The sequence below is a fragment of the Rutilus rutilus genome (genome assembly GCF_951802725.1).
Source record: "Rutilus rutilus genome assembly, chromosome: 6".
Taxonomy (NCBI): Eukaryota; Metazoa; Chordata; class Actinopteri; order Cypriniformes; family Leuciscidae; genus Rutilus; species Rutilus rutilus.
Genome location: NC_140214.1, coordinates 6136475 through 6158892, shown reverse-complemented (window position 1 = coordinate 6158892; position 22418 = coordinate 6136475). Strand labels below are relative to the sequence as shown.

The following is a 22418-nucleotide window of genomic DNA, read 5'->3' as shown; positions in this document are numbered from 1 at the left end:
TCCTCTGGGGTAGATATAGGTTTATCTACATTCTCAATATGGTTAATTTTTAACATATTAATCATAAATTCAGTATGAGAATGACAACACATGCTGTACAAAACATAAAGCTCCTTGCATGTAGCATAAAAACAAACAAGTTTCCTTAGTAATGACTACTTTTTACACACAAAAAATATCAATATGAATTAATAATTCCATGAAGTAAATGTACGTTTATGCACTTGAATAATAATAATAAAACATAAAAATAAAAAAAATCTAAAATGCAATACAAAGATATTTTCACTAGGGAAATTATCTTTATTTGTCTGTACACTTTTTACCTCACGAATATGACATACATGTAAATCCAAAATATGTACCTAAAAGTGACCAAATACAAAACATCTCAAAAACCTATCCGATTCAGAAGACAACCTGAGTATTGTATTTGGTTATAACAGTCTGGCTTTATATAAAATAACTTTCTAACTAGTTTTGTATGTTCGGAGGGAAATACCACTGCTTGCAAGGCAGAAAAAGAATAGGTTTCGGTTTAGGAATAAATAAAATGCTGCTATAGAGTTGCTTCATTGCTGTCATGACATCTTGATTTCTGGTGAGAAATCACAATTCGGCATGCAAACATGACAATCATTCTTGGGTGTAGATTTTAAATTCAAAACATTCTTTCAATGTAAACCAATGGGAGATTGTCACGTACCAAAGACTGAAATTTTGTAGGTTAAGCAATTCAGGCTGAATTAAAAGCACAAATTTGTGGATAAGAAAAGTAGAAAGAAGATAGTAATGTTGACATGGTCACAGAGTTCACTGCATGTAAATGTAAGGGTTTGCTTTGTGTAGAACAGCATTCACAGTGGAAGTTGAAGTAATATTTTGTTGCACATGCCCTTGACTGACATCCCGACACCAAGGTGGAGAGTCGTCGGGTTCTCGTTTAATCGTGTGCAGCAGGTTGCGACTCCTGAACTCGTAAGTCAGCCGGATATCATGCTGCATGTAGCTTTTATGATCTGTGGAGGCATTTGCAGACACATATGTGTCCTGACTGCCGATCGGCTGGTAAGAGTGATTCAGGTCTTTGTTCAGGACACACTTAAGAGGTCTGCTGACTCCCGCACACAGATGCTTGTGTGCATTGATAGGAGCATTGATGGCAGCTTTGCCATTTTGATATGGCGTACAGCAGTCATGATATTCAGCCTCCGTTTTCACCTGTGCATATTCAGGGCGCCAGAGCGTCCCGTATGCGTTACACGCGTTTTCAGAGTCGGAATCTTGTTCGGTCTTAATTGCCGCTTCGGGAAGCATATTAAAACATTCATTCTGCATCATGCACATTCTCTCCACCTTCCTCTCGATGCAATAACCTTGCACCTTCTGCAATTCTGTGTTGCAACCATTTCGTAATCTTCCAGAATGGCCGTGTTTATAGAAGCTTCCAGGTATCAGGTAGTTTTCACTGGAGTCCGAGCGCAAGGCAACAGGACAGCGGGCGTCCCACGAGGCATCGACAGCCTGCAACCTAGAGACGCCCAGAGTGGAAACACAGAAGTTGAGCGGCTCATCCTGGGTTTTGCAGCCCTCTCCTCTGTACCTTGTGTTGGCCAGGGCTGACCATGAACCATCATGACCCGATGTGTTGGTCCAGTTGACACGTAGCACGTCTTCACTGTCAAATGAGCCGCAGGAAACTCGTTGTCTTTTATCACTGAAGATAGTAGAAGTTAAACTGATTAAAAGACAATTTCTTGTGTACATCTGTGTGTCCTTTACAAAGTAGCCTACCATGTTTTTGTGTACTACTATGATTGAGGGTCCGCGTACTTTTTGATCATTTCATTTCCTGTTTGGAATGGAATAACGAGAAATGAAAACCAGCTCGTTTATTCGTTTTTTAGTTTAGTTTAAAAAACGAAAAATTAGATTTTTCATTTTTCGTTTGTGGTTTACAAATCGGTTTATGGGTTCGATATTTCATTTGCACACGTAGGCGGCGCTGAAACGCCCCTTTCATCTGATTGGTCAAAACGCTCCGCCTTCAGTACGAGCTTTTCTTTCTGTCACGCAGAATAAGAGTCAGTACGAGTGCCACCACTCACTGTTAACTACGCACAATATTTGAAGCAGAAATATGTTGCTGGTCACGTAATTCGTGCTGCTGCGACTTGCAAGCGACCCCAATAATGTGAGCCACAGTATTAGCCTATGACAGATTATTTTAGCATGATGTATTTTCCATTGATTAATACAGTGCAAATAGTTCCGTCTCTTTGGATAAAAGGGAAGTGGAAATAAAAATCAATAATAGGCTGAACTGTACCATGATAATATGTCCGTAACATTAGATGTCCGTAGATGACCTACCCATAACTGTTACATTAGAGTTAGGGGATCACACAGCTTGTACAGTATAAAAATCATTATGTCTAAAGTTCCTATTAAACATGAAAACCCAACAATCCAATGGGAATATATCCTTGTTTTCAACCACAATACAACATCTGTCCAATGTTGGAGATTAATGTCAATCTGGCGTTGGATTCTGACATCAACCTGATTTTCATTTTCAACATTGGGTTTGGTCTTCTAAATGCAAATTTTGTCATTGTTTTGGTGCACACTAGCTTATAGATAACAGTAAGGTAAACATTCATACTAAAAGCCCAAAAACTTTAAATAGGGCACTATTTGAGGAAACAGCCATTTGGGTGTCCAAAACCATTATGGACGTTATTGAGTGCAATTATTCAGTCTCACATTCAATCCCATTACTGGAACTAGAAATAAATTTGATATTGATATGAGGGTAGGAAGGCAGGCATGGATTCAGAGGCATAAGGTACTGTAAGTATTACACACAGCAATGCAACAATAATAAAACAATGCATCGACATTTACTTTTGATACTTAAGTACTTTTAAAAACAAGTACTTCTGTACTTTTACTTAAGTAAAAATCGGTCTTTACAACTTTTACTGTAACATTTGACCAGTAGTATCTGTACTTTCACTCAAGTAAGGAAGTTGTGTACTTTGTCCACCTCTGAAAACATCTGTTCATAATCTGTGATTACACAATTCCAATACATAACACCGGGAGGCGTCTGGAATAACTGCACTGATCAATCCACATTTTTAAGCCAGCTAATTTTACAGTAGGCTTGTATTCAGAATGTCCTTCTCGTTTAACGCCAACGACCGCACAAATGGGCTTCCTTTGTGAAATATAGCAGACCACCGCTTTAAATAACAGTTTAAAAAAGGTGGTCTGCTATTTTTCTCAAAGGAAGCTCAGTCAGTCAGTCAGTCAGACAGATAGATGTTTAAATGTGTTAGGCCTATATAAATCTAGGAACATAAGCATTACAAACTACAATAGCATAAACAGAACTGGAACCTTTGTAAGATATGCGCTCGTCTTCACAAAAATGACATGCAGGGTTTTTTAACATCTTGTGTGGAGAAAATATTGTTTGTTCTGGGCAGTATGGCAAGCCATGGCAAAAAGCAGGATAACTTGTAGGCTATAGCATACTTGAAAGGAAAACAAATTTGCCGAGTAAAAACAGAGTTTGTGTTGTTGAATCATATTTTTTTTTCTAGTAGGCTACTTAAAATATAGAGCTCATGACAAATAAAAGTTCCAGATGGACAAACATTAAATGCAAAAATCAGTGTGAATAACAATATCTTAAAATAAACTAGAGAGTGGATACACAGATATGGCCTGTTTATGAATGAAATTAATACATTTATTTGTCATTTAAACTGATGCAAACAAGGAAAGAGAGTAGAAAAGACTTATTATCCTGTCGCCCCCTCTAGTGGACAGCATTAAATAGTACGGCCTTCATTGCTCAGATAACGCAAGTCTGACCAGTTAGAAAAGATATAAGCGAGTCAGACCAGTCTGAATGTCTGAGCTGAGTTTGGTGAAGCATTAAAGTTCTAGGCGGAGTCAATTTCTCATAAATAATAATAAAAAATAATAATAATTATAATGTTTAAATATATGCTGGCCTTCTTAAGCCAACATAATAAAGAAAACTCAGAGAAACATTGACCAATTCAGTATGTAATAAAATTGTATAGGTTTTATAATAAAACTAATAACATTTTAAAGGTATGCCGTGCTCTTCAACCGACATGATTTTAATGAATCCCAAACCTGGTAATTTTGTCAGTATTAATGGATGGGACGTTCACTGATTCTAGCTTCTCTCTTTTCTTTCTCTTTCTTTTCATGTGAACTGAGTAGGCTACACATGCTTACATTCATAAATATAAATTTTGTTTCTATTAAATTTTCTAAATTATTTATAGCCTACATATGTCACACACGCCTACCTGCCTTTTGATGTAAATAAAAGGCGAGAGTGGTAGCCTAAATGTTACGGACAGTATACAGTTACTGTATTATGGTACAGTTCAGCCTATTATTGATTTTTATCCAAAGAGACGGAACTATTTGCACTGTATTAATCAATGGAAAATACATCATGCTAAAATAATCTGTCATAGGCTAATACTGTGGCGCACATTATTGGGGTCGCTCGCTTGCAAGTCGCAGCAGCACGAATTACGTGACCAGCAACATATTTCTGCTTCAAATATTGTGCGTAGTTAACAGTGAGTGGTGGCACTCGTACTGACTCTTATTCTGCCTGACAGAAAGAAAAGCTCGTACTGAAGGCGGAGCGTTTTGACCAATCAGATGAAAGGGGCGTTTCAGCGCCGCCGCCTACGTGTGCAAATGAAATCTCGAACCCATAAACCGATTTGTAAACCACAAACGAAAAATGAAAAATCGAGCCAAAATCTAATTTTTCGTTTTTTTAACTAAACTAAAAAACGAATAAACGAGCTGGTTTTCATTTCTTGTTATTCCATTCCAAACAGGAAATGAAATGATCAAAAAGTACACGGACCATTGAGTACTGTGTAAAAACCATAGCACATCAATATGGTAATCAGTACCGTTGTAGGCTACACTACCATCTAAATGTTTTGGGTCGGTTACATTTTTTGTATGTTTTTGAAAGAAGTCTCTACTGCTCTCTAAGGCTGCATTTATTTAATCAAAAATACAGTAAAAACAATTCAAAAGAAGGGTTTTCTATATGAATATATTTTATTCTGGTGTAATTTATTCCGGTGATCAAAGCTGAATTTTCAGCATCATTACTCCAGTCTTCAGTGTCACATGATCCTTCAGAAATCATAATAATATGCTGATTTGCTGCTCAAGAACAATTTCTTATTATTATCATTATTATTATTACTATTACTATTATTATTTCTTATTATCATGTTAAAAACAGTTGTGCTACTTAATACTTTTCTGGAAACCGTGATACTTTTTTGTCAGGATTCATTGATGAATAAAAATAAAAATCTTTTGTAACACTATAAATGTCTTTACTGTCACTTTTCATATCTTTGCTGAATAAAAGCATTAATTTGACCCCCAAACTCTATGGTAGGCTAGTATATATATCAAAAGGGTAGTTTATATTGCTTTTATAAACTACCCCGGCACGAGATTTACCCTATTTACTTTCTTACTGTGCACAATTAATTACAAAAATTATTGTTATCAAAATCTTTCATCAAAATGTAATACTTTCAAGTGGATAAAATATATAAGTTTTAATTCAAATGAGTTATTAATGCAGTTTTATGATGATTTAAAAAAAAATCAAATCATTTTTCTGCATTAAAATAGTTTCAATTAAAAACAATTGAATGCAATTTAAATTGACTTATTGGGGAAAACGGACTAATTTAGATAGAAAAATTATAAAAAGTAAGAATAAAACACATAACATCCTTTTTTTTTTCATATTCATAATTATATGCAAAAATGTAATGCATAGACAAGAATGTGAATGTGTACCTGCTGCCAGAGCGTTTGTGTTTGCCCTTCATCATCATACTCTTCATCTTTAGCTCTGTGATGAAGGGCAGTACTAGAGGAACAGCCACACAAAACAGAGCAAGCTGGGGCGGCAGCAAAGACCCTGAGTCCGTCTTCCTCCTCTGACCCTGCAGGAACTTCAGGCTGCCCTGAAACTGCAGGTTCTACAGGAGACGAGAGCAAATCAGAGCGAGACAGACTCAGTGGATAGAGGACTGGCAACATGAACATGTGGGAAGGTCTGAGGCCCCTAATTCGGCATGAAACAGAAGTTGCGATAGTCTTTTTTTCCCTATTGTAACATATTTCCAAATGTGAACCGGCTTCTTGAACAAGAAAAAACTGTCGTGATTTCATGACTGACCAGGAAGCCGGAGGTGCTGTCCAGCAGACATCGCACTCGAGAGACGAAGCACCGCGTGAGGAACGGAGACAGTTCAGGAGGAACACCGTCAGGCTCCTCAGCGCTATACAGATGACCCATCACAACATCCTCATCTACTAGAACACACATTCACACAACACATAGTTCAGAAACACATGACTCGGGTGTGTAATGACAGATGTATGAAGTGAAATATACTGTAGTCTCTCTTTTCCATGCAATTATAATGAGACCGCTGGAGCTTATAAGCTTCAAAATAGATGCAAAAGCAATATAAAAGTGTTATAAAAAAATAGCCCATACAACTTTGCATGTGTCTTTAGAAGACTTTGAATATTGCACATGTATTATATAGGGTTAATGGTAATACACACACACCAGTGTCTTGCTGGCCAGGGTTCATCGCCCAGTGGAGCTGCCTCTGAAACTCCTGTCGCTCCGCCACATGGACATAATCGAAGACCTTCTGATGCATCACGTCTGTCTGCCAGACAAGATCACACACACCGACACAAAACCAGAGAATGTTTATTTCTTAAGCGTTTTAGCTCCCACATCGGTGTGTTTTGTGTTATCGGCTGCTGCATTGACCTGCGCACAGTTGTGTGAGCCACACACAATGCAATGACCAAATGTCTCTCAGTCAACACCACAAGTTTATACGGTCTAATTCAGTTTTATGTTAAACCACATTAGAAACATTACTCATCAAAATTTCCTTGTGGAGTCACTTCAACTGCTGGTAAAACATTCATAAGCAGTTTAGATCCTGAGGTTCCTGGCAGATAGTCGAATGTATTCATAATTCATGCAATTATTCTTGTGCATTTGCTTCAGTTACTATTAATAAGCAGTCAGATGCCAGAGCTGTGGCACAGAGAGTAGTGCATCACTAAGAGCTGACATATTAAGAGCTGTTGTGCTCAACCTGTGTTTGAGTTCAACCTAGGTCATGTAGCCAGTAGCGGCCTTTGCTATGTTTCACTTGAACAGAAGGGGTTTCCGTCCGCGCTCAAAAACGGGGGCTCGGGGCAAAAATGCCACCAAAATTAATATTTTTTAATACATAATTTTTTTTTTTTTTTTTTGTATTATTTTTATTTATTTAATCGCCATCCTGCAAGAAAGACTATCCGCACTTAAAACACGACGTTATGAGATCGCTGGATGAGGGTAAACTTAATATTATTATAGGATAAAAAAGCCAAGTTCTAAACGTCAAAATCAGAGTGTGTTAAACATTTCCTCTTGATGCAGCTTATTCATATTCATATTGTATTAAAACACTTATTTAATCCCTGTCCTCTCAGTTTTCTTTGCCCTCATGGCCTTCACGGTGCTCGCTGAGGGGCTGAGAGAATGACGAAGATTGAATGTTGATTTTGGTTTCGTGATTGTAATGTGTGGATAGTGGTAGATAGAATGTGTTTATAAATAGACTATTAAGAGTGAAATAAGAATTAACGATGATTAATATAACAGATACTAAAGTAATTGCGTACATTATTTTCTTTTTTTTGGGGGTGATGGGGGGCCTCCAACTGTTATTCTGATGGGGGGCCTCCAACCGTTATTCTCTGCTAATTAAATTAGCACTCAGAACCTTCAAACTGCTTTCTCACATACAATGTATGCCTGAAGCCACGAATCCCTTTTTCACAGCCCCATGTGTTTGTTGCGTGACACCAGGGCAGCTTGCATGCGGACAGACGTGTCTCTACACTGAAGAAAAACAAAAGCCTTAAAATACCAGGCCATACCCTCTGTTCATAAACAATAAAATCTGCCTAAAATATTCAACCTTCCCTTTACTTTCCAGCGTGGGAATGCAAGGCTCTCAGCAAACTTTGATGACTAACCATCTCATGACAAACCATCACAGTTTCAGTGAGGATCCAAACAAGTTTCCTCCTTGGAAGAGAAGGTTTGTTTGCTGAAGACGCTTCTTGACTCTTTGAAGGCTATGAGAAAGTCTTAAATTAGCCAAGGACTGAAAAAAACGTAACTTTTTTTACACATTCTGGTGGAGAAGGCCTATAACACAGATGTTGTGGTTATTTCTTGCGTAGCCACACATGATTTTTGTTTAGATTTCTCTGATGATACAGGAATTTTATTTGAGAACTGTTTTTTACACTGGATAACACTGGATTTCAATATAATATTTTTGGATTGTCACGCATGAAAGCTAAATACACCTTAAATAATAAATTAATAAAATCTTTTAAAAATATAAAAGCAGCAAACATTCACAGCAGGACGGAAATGGGGAAAAGGCATTACATCTAACATATTTAATCAAAAGAATATATTATATATTAATAAAAAAAAGTTAAAGGATTATATATATACATATATAAAATAAATAAATAAACGTGAGCATCTGAACAAGTTACATGCTATTTTAGATCATAACCATTCCATTATTCCTATACATGTATTTCTAGAGTATAGGTTTTCATTTGATGGTTTATTACCTGATGAAATCCCAGGTAGTCAACGATAGTGGTAGATGCATAGAAAATAACACCATCTGAGCTCACGACCAGTGCAAATCCAGAGAGAGACTACAAGACACCAAAAAAAACCTGATTATTATTATTATTATTATTATTATTATTATTACAATGTTAGTGACATGATTAAACCTATGACTTAAACTCTGATTTTTAGACTTCGGAAGACAAGACAATAAACAGCAATAAACAATTTCTTTGACAATAAACAATTTCTGAAGAGTAATGAAGAATGTTTAGAGAGGAACTAAATGGCTAACACACCTGTAGGAGAAGATCATTCTCTACAACACGGGGCATAATCTCTTTCCGGTGCTCTGGGATCGAGGCATCACTGCTGAGATCTTCTTTTCCTTGGACCGCTGTGAGGAGCAAGAGCACATGAGACAGAGAACCATGGACATGTCACTGGAAAATATATTATGACCAGAATTTCTGCATAAACATTTCTGATATCAAATCATGCTAATAAAAACATGCATTACACATTTTACAGTGATTTTTTTTTATTGTTTAAACAAAGATTGTTTATAGGAAACCCATTTTGTCTCACAAATAAAGAAAACCAAGACAATCACTGCTTCATAAGAACAAATCCCACTGATCATTCTTTTTCATTAAGCAATCCATATTGGATGCGCTTTCCCAATTTCACAACTGGTTGAGACTGATTCCAAAGCACTGAAAAGAAAGTCTTTCTTGCGACGACCCAAGTGCTCTTTGTTAGCTGTGCTAATCAAATGAGCAAGATAAAAAAAACAAAATCTTGAAATAATTCAGAATATTTTTCTTCTTTAGTTATTTTTGTGGGCACTTCATGCCAAACATAAGAACATCAAAGCAAAGAAGATAACCACAAACAGTCTGAGCTGTGACGTTTACACAACTCAAATATTATTATTCATTTATTAACCATTTCAGTCATATTCGACTCTTGGTGGTTCTTTGGGCCATGTCTTGCCATTCACAAGAGACTGTCCTTTTTTTGGCGATGATTTTTCAAACTGGAGGAAACCGGAGCACCTGGAGGAAACGAGAACCGGGGATCTTCTTGCTGGGCGACACTGCTACCCACTGAACCACTGTGCTATTTTAAAGGTTCATAATTTTGTTTTGGAGGTCTCTTACAATAGATTTACATGCATCCAAGGTCAAAAAACACTTTAATTTTCATATAATATTTATTGCAGCATCATCTAATTTCTCAAATTGTCTGAAATGTCTAAACCCTTCCTTTCTTATGCCTACTGTGCTCTCATTGGTCAGATGACCCAGACTGTTGTGATTGGTCTACCGCTTACAGCATTTTTCAGGGAAATAAATGCCCATCACCATATCTGAATTTCAGATCTTCCTCAGGACTTGTATGAACAGTGATAAGAACAGTAACAATGGTGTTAGTTTCACTGTATCAATTCAAGTCTTCATCAAAGTCACTTGAAGGCAAGCCTGCAAGGTTAGCAAAAAAGCGTAACGCTGTGATACGCAGGGAAGGAGACCAGAGGCCGTTTTTTTAATGGATGTCAATGGAGGAGAGGCTTCACTACACTGAATAAACTGCTTTTGTGGGAAAACGGCTTATTTAATTAATCGACAGCCCATCGGCTAATCTTCAACATATTTGCTCTTAAAGGGGTGGTTGAATATGATTTCACTTTTCTAACTTTAGTTAGTGTGTAATGTTGCTGTTTGAGCGTAAACAACATCTGCAAAGTTACAACACTCAAAGTTCAAAGCAAAGGGAGATATTTTCTTTTAAAGAAATTACTTTTTAAGGACTACAACAAACGGCTGGTAAGGACTACACGACATTCCTCCCGGGTTAGTGACATCACTAACACTAAAATTTGCATAAACCCTGAACACGATTTATAGATTATCAAGACAGAATATGCTAATCAATGACTAGAAGATAACTACACATAAGCTACATAAATTCACCAACTAACCATTCAGAAATGTTGTCTACATGTTGTCACTTCTTCTCGAGTCTCTCCATCTTTCTGACTTTGGTTTGAACATAAAAGGCTAAAAGTTTTTGAAATTTCCAGTGCATGTCTGTGTGAGGTAAAAGGACACAAGCTGTTGAAGCTCCGCCCCCCGTGCCGGGAGCAGCAGCTCATTTGCATTTAAAGGAACAGACACAAAAACGGTGCGTTTTTGCTCACCCTCAAAAAGTGACAATTTTAACATGCTATATAAAAATATCTGTGGGGTATTTTGAGCTAAAACTTCACATACACACTCTGGGGACATCAAATACTTATTTTACATCTTGTGAAAAGGGCATTATACCACCCCTTTAAACATTATTTTTAGTTTACACCCCAAAAAAAATGCTGTTTTATAAGTGAAGTCAGGGACAATTGCGCGACAGGTATGATTCCGTCTACGGCACTTCTCATTCATTTTTATGGTATCCACAAACAGTGACTGACTGTCGCACAACTCTGAATGAAATTCAATGACGTCACGGCTGTAATGTGATTGGTTATCAAAGCACACGTGGATTGAAGTTAGCCGTTAAGCTTTCTCCAATGGTGAAGCCACGGACCCTCGTATCTCCCAATAATAAGACCATCTGTCCTCATCCTTTGAAAGTGCAGTAAAATGGAATTGCTTTCGCAGAAATGAAAACAGCGTCTTTTCAAATAACTCCATTTGTCATGCATGATGATCTTTGAAACTTTGCAGATCTTTTACATTAACATGCAGTTATATTATACACTACATTAAAAATGATATATGAAAAAAAAATAGGGGTACTTAAAAGGGATAGTTCACCCAAAAATTAAAATGATCCCATAATTGACTCACCCTCAAGCCATTCTAGGTGTAAATGACTTTCTTCTTTCAGCCAAACACTGGCTATATTAAAAAAATATCCTGGCTCTTCCAAGCTTTATAATGAGTGAATAGTAACGTGGATCATTTTGAAGCCTAAAAAAGCACATCCATCCATGAATATAACTCAGATTGTGTTTGGCTAAAAGAAGAAAGTCATATACACCAAGGATGGCTTGAGGCCAGGGGAGTAAATTATGGTATGATTTTAATTTCTTTAAGAACAAGGATATGCAAAATGTTCAAGATACTAAAATTGGCGTCTTGAAATGCTCCCTGCTAATCATTTTATGCAGGTCTGTGGTAAGAAAAACAGCGCAAGTCAAATAGGGAGGGGCTGTAATGTTCAGAGTTCACCCCATTTATGTCTGACTATGCCAAATCTAAATATTTTATCATTCAAACACTCCACAAAAACCTGTGCTCACTAACATGAGGGAAATCTCCAGCATCTCTCCCCAAAGACTCGTTCTCCGTTCAGTCACTTCACGTCTGCTGCCAAACAAGCTAAAATCTGCAGGTGGATGAGCTACTTTTCACAAAATGGCAGAAATGGCTTTTAAAAGCAGCCCATTTCACTGCTGGGATGTTTTGATGAGGGGAAGGAAATAAAAAACAGATCTGCTCTTGACAATTGAAGTTAGATTTACGAGCAGATGTGTTTGTGTGCTAGCTATTACGCAGTAAAGAATGGACTCACTCTATAACCTTTTTCCCCTCTTACTTTTAAATTGCTACTTGCTCAATGTCTCAAAAACTCATGAAGTTTAAGCACAGCACACTTAAAGGGATAGTTCACAGAAGAAAAAAAAACGATAATTCTGTCATCATTTATTCACTATCATGTCAAATTTATTTTGATTAATGTTTTAACTTTTATGTCTATGTAATGAAAGTAGGGTCTTGACTCATTTGTGCATTGCTGGTTTCCAGAGCTCTGATGGACAGATAATGAGATAATTTTCACTGGAGTTCCTCTGAGGTCAGGCTCTGGTGTACTACAGTCACGCAAACCCTGCTATACAGGCTCTTAAAGGGCCAGTGCAATGAAACCTGAACAAACTAAGAGACTGACTGAATGACAGTCTGTCTATCCATCCATCCACTCTGTCCATCTATCTATATCTATCCACTCTATCTATCCACTCTATCTATCTATCTATCTATCTATCTATCTATCTATCTATCTATCTATCTATCTATCTATCTATCTATCTATCTATCTATCTATCTATCCACTCTATCCATCTATCTATCTATATCTATCCACTCTATCCATCTATCTATATCTATCCACTCCATCCATCCATCCATCCATTCATCCATCTATATCCATCCATCCATCAATCCATCCATCTATATCCATCCATCCATCCATCCATCCATATCTATCTATCATTTGTGGTAAGATTTTTTAAATGTTTTTTTTTTTTAATCTCTAATGCTCACAAAAGCAACATTTCTTTGAACAAAAAATACAGTAAAAACAGTTACATTGTAAAATATTACTACAATTTAAAATAACTTTTCTATCTTCTGTAAGATTATGATTGTCATTATTGTCACCTTTGAATAATTTAATTCATCCTTCCTTGCTGAATGAAAGTATGAATAGCTTTCCAAAAACAAAAACAGCTTACTGACCCCAAAAATGTGAACAGTTGTGTGTATCTATCTATCTATCTGTCTGTCTGTCTGTCTTTCAATACACTTAAGAATTCATTTAAATTGTTTTCCGGTCAATTGGTCACATGACACAAACATAACAGACCACTGCAGAGGCACACGCATTCCAATGGGAGATTATTTCACATCACTAGCACTGACGACAATGGCTCTCCAACTGAACGTGGGTTAACCTTACCAAAGAGAGGTCAACTTGTGCCTTTTGTGAACTAATGGCTGTTGCGTGAGAGAACCCGTGTTTGGAAACAGTCTTCGCATGAGATCATGCTTTAGACTGCTGGCACACGGCAGCATTATTCACAAAACAGTCTGGTTTTACATGACTGTTATTATAAATTCTGTTTTATTGAGCATCGCATATCGATTGTAAATCTTTTCCAGGAATGCCAATCCCTAAATCGGCATATATAATGAATAAAACAAAGCATAGGGTCATGTATTTAGTAAATGTTTTTAAACATCTCTGATAGTCTCTGTCCAAGCTGCATAACAGGAGTGAAACACAGTTAAAGGGAGAGAGGGAGCTAAACGTGTGCAAGAAGAAAATAAAAGAATTTGCAAAACGACTCACCATGTTGTGCAGTTGTAACGCAACAGAACAAGCTTAATGGCAAACTTCTCTATGACGTATCTGGGTCATTTTTACAAGTCGTTCGCACGACATCGTGTGCAGAGGAACTGCCTTCTGGTTCCCAACAAACAGGGACCCTATTAATGTTCTTACTGGGAGGTTTTGATGTTGACAACAAATATCTCAACTCTTCTTTTTTATGCTGCACTTTGATGCAAACAAAGAGCTGTTTGAGTGGTCAGGGTGACAGAACACATAATACTAGCAATTATGAGGGAATTAAACAAAATGCTCAATGGATGCACATACAAACACAACGTAAATAAAGATAAAAGATTGATTCGAGGTATAAGATCAGGGAATTCTCATGGGGGGGGGGGGGGGGGGGGGGTCCTCAATCCCATGCTAAAACAGATGTTTGGAGACTCACACACATGCATGATGCAGGACGCTTGGATCATTTATCAGCTTCTCGCACACATTCTCACATGATGAAAACAAACAGAGGAATGTTTCCAGGACAGAGACGCGAGATGGAATTTTCCTGATCTGCACGCTATACGAATTTGCCAAGGAGGGTCTGGTGTCTGCCAAACGCCTGCACAACTGTGAAATCTCTGGAAAAATGTGAACATAATACTGGACGCTCTGTATGGAAGGGCACCAGAGCAACATCATTCCCTCATGAAGACCAATCAGACCTGATGCTGTCATCCCTGTGTTCAACTCATGACAAATTCATCATAATATATTGATTTAAAAGTATGAAAATCACTAACAATGTTTCAAACTGTGCTCAGATTTGCCAAGATTGAAGATACTAAAATCTAAAACATCTCAAAACTCAAACATTTCCCATCAAATTCGTCCAAGACGGGATAAGTATTTGATCTAGCTTAAACACTACCATTCAAAAGTATAAGAATCTTCTGAAAGAAATCCTCATTCAGCAAGGATGCATTAAATTGATCAAAAGTGACAGACATTTTTACAGCTTCAAAATATTTATTTCAAATATAAATATTACCTTTAATAAAAGTTCAATAATATTAATAAAATATTGAGCAGCACAACTGTTTTCAACATTGATAATAGGAAATGTTTCATATTAGAATGATTTCTGAAGGATCATGTTCATACATCATATGAAAGCTGAATAAGCTTTCCATGGATGTGTGGTTTGTTAGGATAGGGCAATATTTAACCGAGATACAACTATTTGAAAATAGTTGTCCATTTATGTTCACGATTGTGCCGCATTCACTCACAAAAATAAATGTTTTAAATATTTACCGTAGGAAATTTACAAAATATCTTCATGGAACATGATCTTTACTTAATATCCTAATGATTTTTGGCATAAAAAAAAACGATAATTTTGACCCATACAATGTGCTTTTTTTTTTTTTTTTTATCATGCATGTCCATTTTTTGAGCCAAAGCACACAGAAAATAAATGTCTGAGAAAAAGTTGATGTTTAAATGAAACTATTGAAAGCTCTCATAAGCTATGGAAGAGCAACATGAAAAATTTCATAAAACAATAAAAATATTTTATAAAACATCCCAAAAAAATGCAGTCACTTTATGCTTACATCATTATTTAATGATCAAATTTAGATTATGATTACTACATTATATCATTTGAAACAACGGAGGTGATGAGACATTTACAAATGAGAAGTACAAAAATGTGTACACATTTTACACAATATTTATTCAATTATAAAAAAAAAAAAAAAAAGTATTATAAAAATTAATTTATAAAAAAAAAAAAAATAGATGCCAGATTAAACAGTGTTTATTCATTGACAAAGCTGTAGATGTTAGAACATGGCTTGGTCTATTACAGAAAAAACTGAAAATGTAAAAAACATTCAATCCCGTGGTTATCAAACGGTCATATGTGGCCACTAAAAGTGGATTGTGAATGATCTAAACAGAAGGATCAAAGCTGATCTGCATCTTCCCCCTCTTAGTGCTTTTCTCGGGACGGGGACTTTGCCAGGCTGCAGTCACGCAAACACTCCCTAGGAGCCAGTGGAGCATTCATTACCCATAACCCCCTTCACTTCAACATCCCACACACTCTCTCTTTCTCTCTCTGTGAATCTCAATTACTCCCTCATGTGCAGTTTAAGTTGTTATTCACGCACTGCAACTAACATTCAAAGTAGATTAACATTTCTTGAAACAATATAGAGCTTACAATTGCGTTAAATATTTAAGATCAGGTTTTAGACTCAAATTAAATGCCACGTCAATAAACACTGTCTTATTCACGACACTCAGCATGCATCTTGTTTTCTGGCGGGGGAAAAAACACACATAATACAGCCTGTCGTCGTCCAAGCAGTGTAAAACAGCTATTGATGGTCATTGAATTTATGAAAAAAAAAAGACCAATAACAATTCAGTATGTAAAAAAAAAAAAAAAAAAACTACAAAAGTGTGTTCATTTTAATTTATTATATATAAACCTTTTTAAGAAATAATTCAATCAAAAATGTAAATTCATGTTTCAAACCCACCTCAAAAAATGTATCATTAGGTTTGGAATAGCATAAATTTAAATTGTGCGAACCATTCACCCAGAATTGACAATTTCCAAATGTGCATTTCATTTCTTTCTACAATGGAAAAGTAGATATTTTGAAGAATTATGTTGAGGAATTTTCAAGAATTTACTTATTATATGGATGGGAAAAATTATTATTGTTATTTCTTCTTTGTTTTTTCATATCTCCTAAAGAAAGGGAGACATACCGGTTTGATTAACATGAAAATTTGATTTTTTTTTTTTGGACAGAATATTGTATAATATTGACAGAATTAGCAAAAAAAGAAAAAGAAAAAGAAAAAGAAAAAGAAAACTACCACAAACGTGTATTAATTTTAATTATATATATATATATTGCATATATATATATTGCATATATATATATATTTTTTTTTAAGAAATAATTCAACCAAAAATGTAAATTCCATGTTTCAACCCACCTCAAAAAATGTATCATTGGGTTTGAAATAACAAATTTAAATTGTGTGAACCATTCACCCAGAATTGACAATTAACAAATGTGCATTTCATTTCTTTCTACAATGGAAAAGTAGATATTTTGAAGAATAATGTTGAGGAATTTTCAAGAATTTACTAATTATATGGATGGGAAAAATTATTATTGTTACTTATTCTTTTTTTATTCTTTTATTTTTATATCTCCTAAAGGGAGACATACCGGTTTGATTAACATGAAAATGTTATTTTCAAAAAAAATTTGGACAGAATATTGTATAATATTGACAGAATTAGCAACAAAAAAAACTACCACAAACGTGTATTAATTTTAATTATATATAGCCTATATATATATATATATATATATATATATATATATATATATATATATATATATATACACATATATACACATACATACATATATACCTTTTTAAGAAATAATTCAACCAAAAATGTAAATTCATGTTTCAAACCCACCTCAAAAAATGTATCATTAGGTTTTGCAAGTATAAAGTTTATTGAAATAAAAACTGCTCCATACACACAGCACATCTATGGCTGAAATTAAAATTAAAACAATTTTGAATGGAGGATGTTTGTTAAGAGGTTTATGAATTAGCTGCATCTTATATATTTACATTATTTTAACGATCAAGCTCATAATGACGATGATCATCATTAGTCTCATTATCATTAGGCATTAGTGTATGTAGCTCTCAATCCTATTAGCAGCCTCTGTGCGCCGGTTCTGAGCACATGTGTGTCTAATGCAGTGTTGGCAGTAACAAGAAGCTGCTGGAACTGGAAACAGACACATTGCATTTGGCCAATCTTTGCTATCATTAAACACTTCCCTTCAGGTGTCACTCTCAGTGACTTCACTTTGAAACAATATAAAACAGGAACAAGATCCTATGCTCATGTTTTAATCAAAATGATGCAAGACAAGTTAATACACTGAAGTTTAATACATTTGTTTAAATCGCAAATCCTAAGTTTGAGCAATAATGGTCATATTAGCAAGCACTTAATGAGCATTTGCAATACATTAATTCATCCTGAACGTTTGCGGGATCCGTTTATACCCTCCACATCCTGAGAGGCCTGGAAATGTGTTTGAATTCACCTGGCAGTGTGACAATCATGATTGGATTATAATTGTATGGAACAAGCCTCTAAAAATGGTGTTGGACCAAGCAAGATTTTCCTGCTGTGTTTTAAGACTTGTGGTGGAGAAAGAAAACACAGTGTGTCTGGACCAGACACAGCCTCGGTCATGCACAACTAATCTGCACGGTTTACTCCCGAGAACACAGAGGCTGAGAGGAGGGAAATTAGGAGAAACTTCCATTCACGTACAACATTAAAGGAATAATTCACCCAGAATTGACTATTTCCAAAATGTGCATTTCATTTCTTTCTCCCATGGAAAAGTAGATATTTTGTAGAATAATGTTGAGGAATAATCAAGAATTTACTTCTTTTTTTTCTTTTTTTTTATATCTCCTAAAGAAAGGGAGACATACCATGTTTGATTGACATGAAAATGATTTTTTTTTTGACAGAATAAGAATATATTGTAGAGCTATGAAAGTAGCAGCTCTGATTCTTTGGTCTTGGAAGAATTTGATGAGAAATATTTGAGCTCATGTTGAAATCTCTGACTTGAATCTCGTTGCAGTCTTGGAGAACATGGGGGGAAAAAAAGAGAGATTTTTCTTTCCTAAAGTCACCACCCAACTCAATAAAGAACAGGAAAGTGTCGGATAAATAAGAGGTTTGTTAATGGATTCATATCATTAGCAAAATATTGAATTACTGTACATTAAATAAATCCTTTCTACCTTTAGTTTTGCAAAGCAAATTCTTCAACTTTTCCATGAAACCCTTTTTGATGACATTCCGGTTCACATTTTAACTTCCAATCTGGCTGGAATTTCTGACATATTTCTACACTGTCAAGGGCCTTGGCTATAATTTATGGCTTGAATGAAGGTGACGGAAAATGAGAGCAGACCAAAAAAATGCAAATGGCCTTGAGAAGATGAATTTGTTAAAACGCCAGTGTTTGAATATAATACACACATCAATCTTTATTTGAACTGAAAGATCAAGGTTGGCACAAACCGAGATCCGTGACGGTTCATGTTTTTCAGGGTCGGATCGTGCATTATAAATGACTGTATTTATGACAGTTATGACTTTCACTATCTAAAGTAGGTCTGTGAAATCTATCCCAAATCCCAAATACACAAACCATGTGCAAAAGCACCTGTAATAAATATATCCATTTAAATGCAGATTCCACTTATTGAGAACAAACAAAGTGATGTAACATTGGAGAAACTAAATATGAAAAGACTAGTTAGTTGACAAGACAATTAATATTCAGTAATGTTATCGATTTAACGGCACTGACATTGTTCTAATCGGATTAAAACTAATTTGAATTGAACCGAGTTGGATAATGCCACCAACCTTGCAAAATTAACACTGAACTGACTTGACCTGAATAATGACACTATTGTCTTCTAGAGCTGAAACCGATTGATTTTACAACACCAACACTTATTTTCCTAAACAATATTGTATAAAACTATATAAATAACTTGACTTGCTTTGCAAACTAGTTTCAAAAAAGCTTCCCACACGTTGCATATGATGCTGGACCCGCATCTTTCCTACCTTTTTAGTTGATAAAGATCACTTTTTTTTTTTTTTATTCCTATCCATTACTTTATAAGCTCAGATACATTTGAGAGATGCAAAGCCCAAATACTGCCAGCTCTCCACACAGCCGCTCAACACTGATCCGTTTGGACACTCGGGCAATAAAACACGGTCACAACAAACAGCATGTGAGTGCAAGAGGGCAATCTCTACATTACACTGAGCGCTCACACACACAGCTACACATGGACCTGTCCTTATTAACACCTCCTGAAATAAATCCCATCACAAACACTATTTTTAACAGCATTTCTACTCACCAATATATGTGTGGTCAGAATCGCCACAAACTACAATTAAAATCTGTATTTAAGGTGAACTAATTCCTAAAGTTGTACTTTTGTTTTGTAAATAATGTAACATGCAAACTAAGAATATGAGCTTAAAAACATGGAAAGAACGTACTACTATTATCCAAAAACATTAAAACACAAAAACAGTGACCATACAACAATCTGGAGTTATGTAAAAATATGCAAGGAAACAAAAAAGTCAAGAGACAATTCCGGTAACACTTTATTTTACAGTGTTACATGTAGTTACTATATTAATAACTATAAATTATGCATAATTACATGCAACTAACCCTCAACCAAATCAAACCCTAATCCTAACCCTAAAGTACGTACTAGTGCTGGGAAAAAAATTATCGCGATTAATCGCATCCAAAATAAAAGTTTGTGTTTGTATAATATATGTGTGTGTACTGTGTATAATTATTTTGTATATATAAATGCACACGTATGCATGTATATATTTAAGATTTTTATTTATATATATATAAATTATTTATATTTATATATAATATAAATTATGTATAAATGTATATACATGCAAACATTTCTTAAATAAATACATGCATATGTGTGTATTTATATATACACAAAATAATTATACACAGTACACACACATATATTATACAAACACAAACTTTTATTTTGGATGCGATCATTTTTTTCCCAGCACTAGTTACTTAATGTTACTCAGTACTTAAATGTATAATTACAGTGTAACAAAGGCACCTTAAAATAAAGTGTAACCACAAATCCAGCTTAAGTGAAAAACAAAGATGAAGATGTTTGGGTCAAATCAGGTCAGTTAACCAATACCAACTAAGTATCATTTATTTGAAAAGATTCTAATAATTTTGGGGGGGCCAATGTATGATGCAAGTATGTTGATGATGATGTTTTTAGCAGGCAAACTCTCAAGGAAACTTTCCTTCTTACCTTGAAAGAAGCTCTTCACTCTCAGGAAGCTGACGCTGAGTCTCAGCACTGAGAGTTTGTCCAGTTTGGAGATGACCTCTGCATTGAAGGGCAGCAGACTCGCCAACCGGTCCAGCTCTGCGTTCAGACGGTCACGGTGACGCTTGGACGGATTCGAGTTTTGACCAGCTTTCTCTGGTTTCCTGATGACACAAACTATCATTTAATAATGTCACATTACAAACCTGCGTGGCATCCGATTCCACCACCACATTTACAAACAGCATGATACACTGATGTATTTATTTATGTGAACATGACAACAACAAATTAATAATAATGCTTATTAACAATAATAATAACATATTTATTATTAATATAATAACTTTCTATCATTGTTTTTGTTATTTGTTTTGATACTGTCAATAATAAAGAGCCTTGAAATCAACCTCTACAATAAGGTCACAATTGTTTTTACTAACAAACTAACAATGAGTAATACATTTGTTACGGTATTTAATAATCTTTGTTAATGTTAGTTTATAAAAAATACAGCAGTTCATTGTTTGATCACAGTGCATTAACTAATGTTAACAAATACAACATTTGATTTCCATAATGTAGCCTATTAGTAAATGTTGAAATTAACATTAAGATGAATAATTGCTGTAGAAGTATTCATGTTAACTATAAAAGTAAAGTTAACTAATAAAACCTTATTGTAAAGTGTTATCTGAACATGAAACATTAAATAATAATTTTATTATAACCACTACTACTACTAATAATAATAATAATAACAATATACACATAATCAGTGACAGCTTTTTCTTGTTTTGATGGTTTGTCAATAAAAAAATAAAAATAAAATAAATGCATGTCAAGAAACGACATTAAATAAAACAATTAGGCTACTACTACTAATCATATTATTAATTTAAATATTTATTATCATTAGTGACGCATTTTACTTTCGTTGGTTTTATTATTGATGGTTTGTCAATAAAACAATTCCAGTAAACCGATAAATACTCAACTGTTTCTGAACAGGTTTTCTCCTTTTCCTTCCAGCATACAGACAGTCTCCGGGAGGAATCATTGTTCACTTGTCCAAAGATGTCAACACTGAAAACGAGCCTTTTTTGTTTCTGGCAAACAACTTTAAACATGTGGAAAAAAGCAGAAAGGAACAGAATAAGGAGGCGTGGGAGAGTAAAAAACAAATATAGAGACGCAATAAAAGCGGATATGAACATTTTACATTATCAACTGACCTCACAGAAAATATAGATTGACAAGTCATATACCAAATAGCGAACATATGAAGTGAAAACTCACCAAAATCCACATACAGCCGAAGATTGAAACGACGTAGACTATTTGAAACGAAGACAAATCATCCTGACCGTCAATAAGAGGAATAAACTCTTGACATGACGGCGACATCACGCGAGCGTTGATGCTTTATACCCGCTCTCTTGCTGCGCGTCATTCAGGTGGAGGATCTCCGCGCGCGCCGCGCATCCTCACG

The 22418-nt window shown here is 35.3% G+C and overlaps 1 protein-coding gene across 1 annotated transcript; it reads right to left on the bottom strand.

Annotated features, from left to right (window-relative positions):
* Positions 1-286: 286 nt before the first annotated feature.
* ahrrb (aryl-hydrocarbon receptor repressor b) lies at positions 287-22385 on the bottom strand. Its single transcript, XM_084411819.1, has 9 exons — positions 22226-22385; positions 21925-22046; positions 20909-21090; positions 9091-9188; positions 8788-8877; positions 6689-6794; positions 6290-6423; positions 5905-6089; positions 287-1717 (listed from the first exon to the last, which is right to left on the bottom strand). The coding sequence occupies exons 2-9, from the start codon at positions 21984-21986 to the stop codon at positions 814-816; spliced, it is 1761 nt and encodes a 586-aa protein (XP_084267945.1). The 5' UTR covers positions 21987-22046; positions 22226-22385; the 3' UTR covers positions 287-813.
* Between the last annotated feature and the right edge of the window lie 33 nt (positions 22386-22418).

Excerpts from the sequence above, each read along its gene's own strand:
- ahrrb (XM_084411819.1), bottom strand. The coding sequence starts at position 21,986 with ATGATTCCTCCCGGAGACTGTCTGTATGCTGGAAGGAAAAGGAGAAAA. Across the intron at positions 9,189-20,908 it reads AGTGAAGAGCTTCTTTCAAG|CGGTCCAAGGAAAAGAAGAT; the intron begins GTAAGAAGGAAA and ends TGCTCCTCACAG. Across the intron at positions 6,795-8,787 it reads ACTACCTGGGATTTCATCAG|ACAGACGTGATGCATCAGAA; the intron begins GTAATAAACCAT and ends CTTGTCTGGCAG.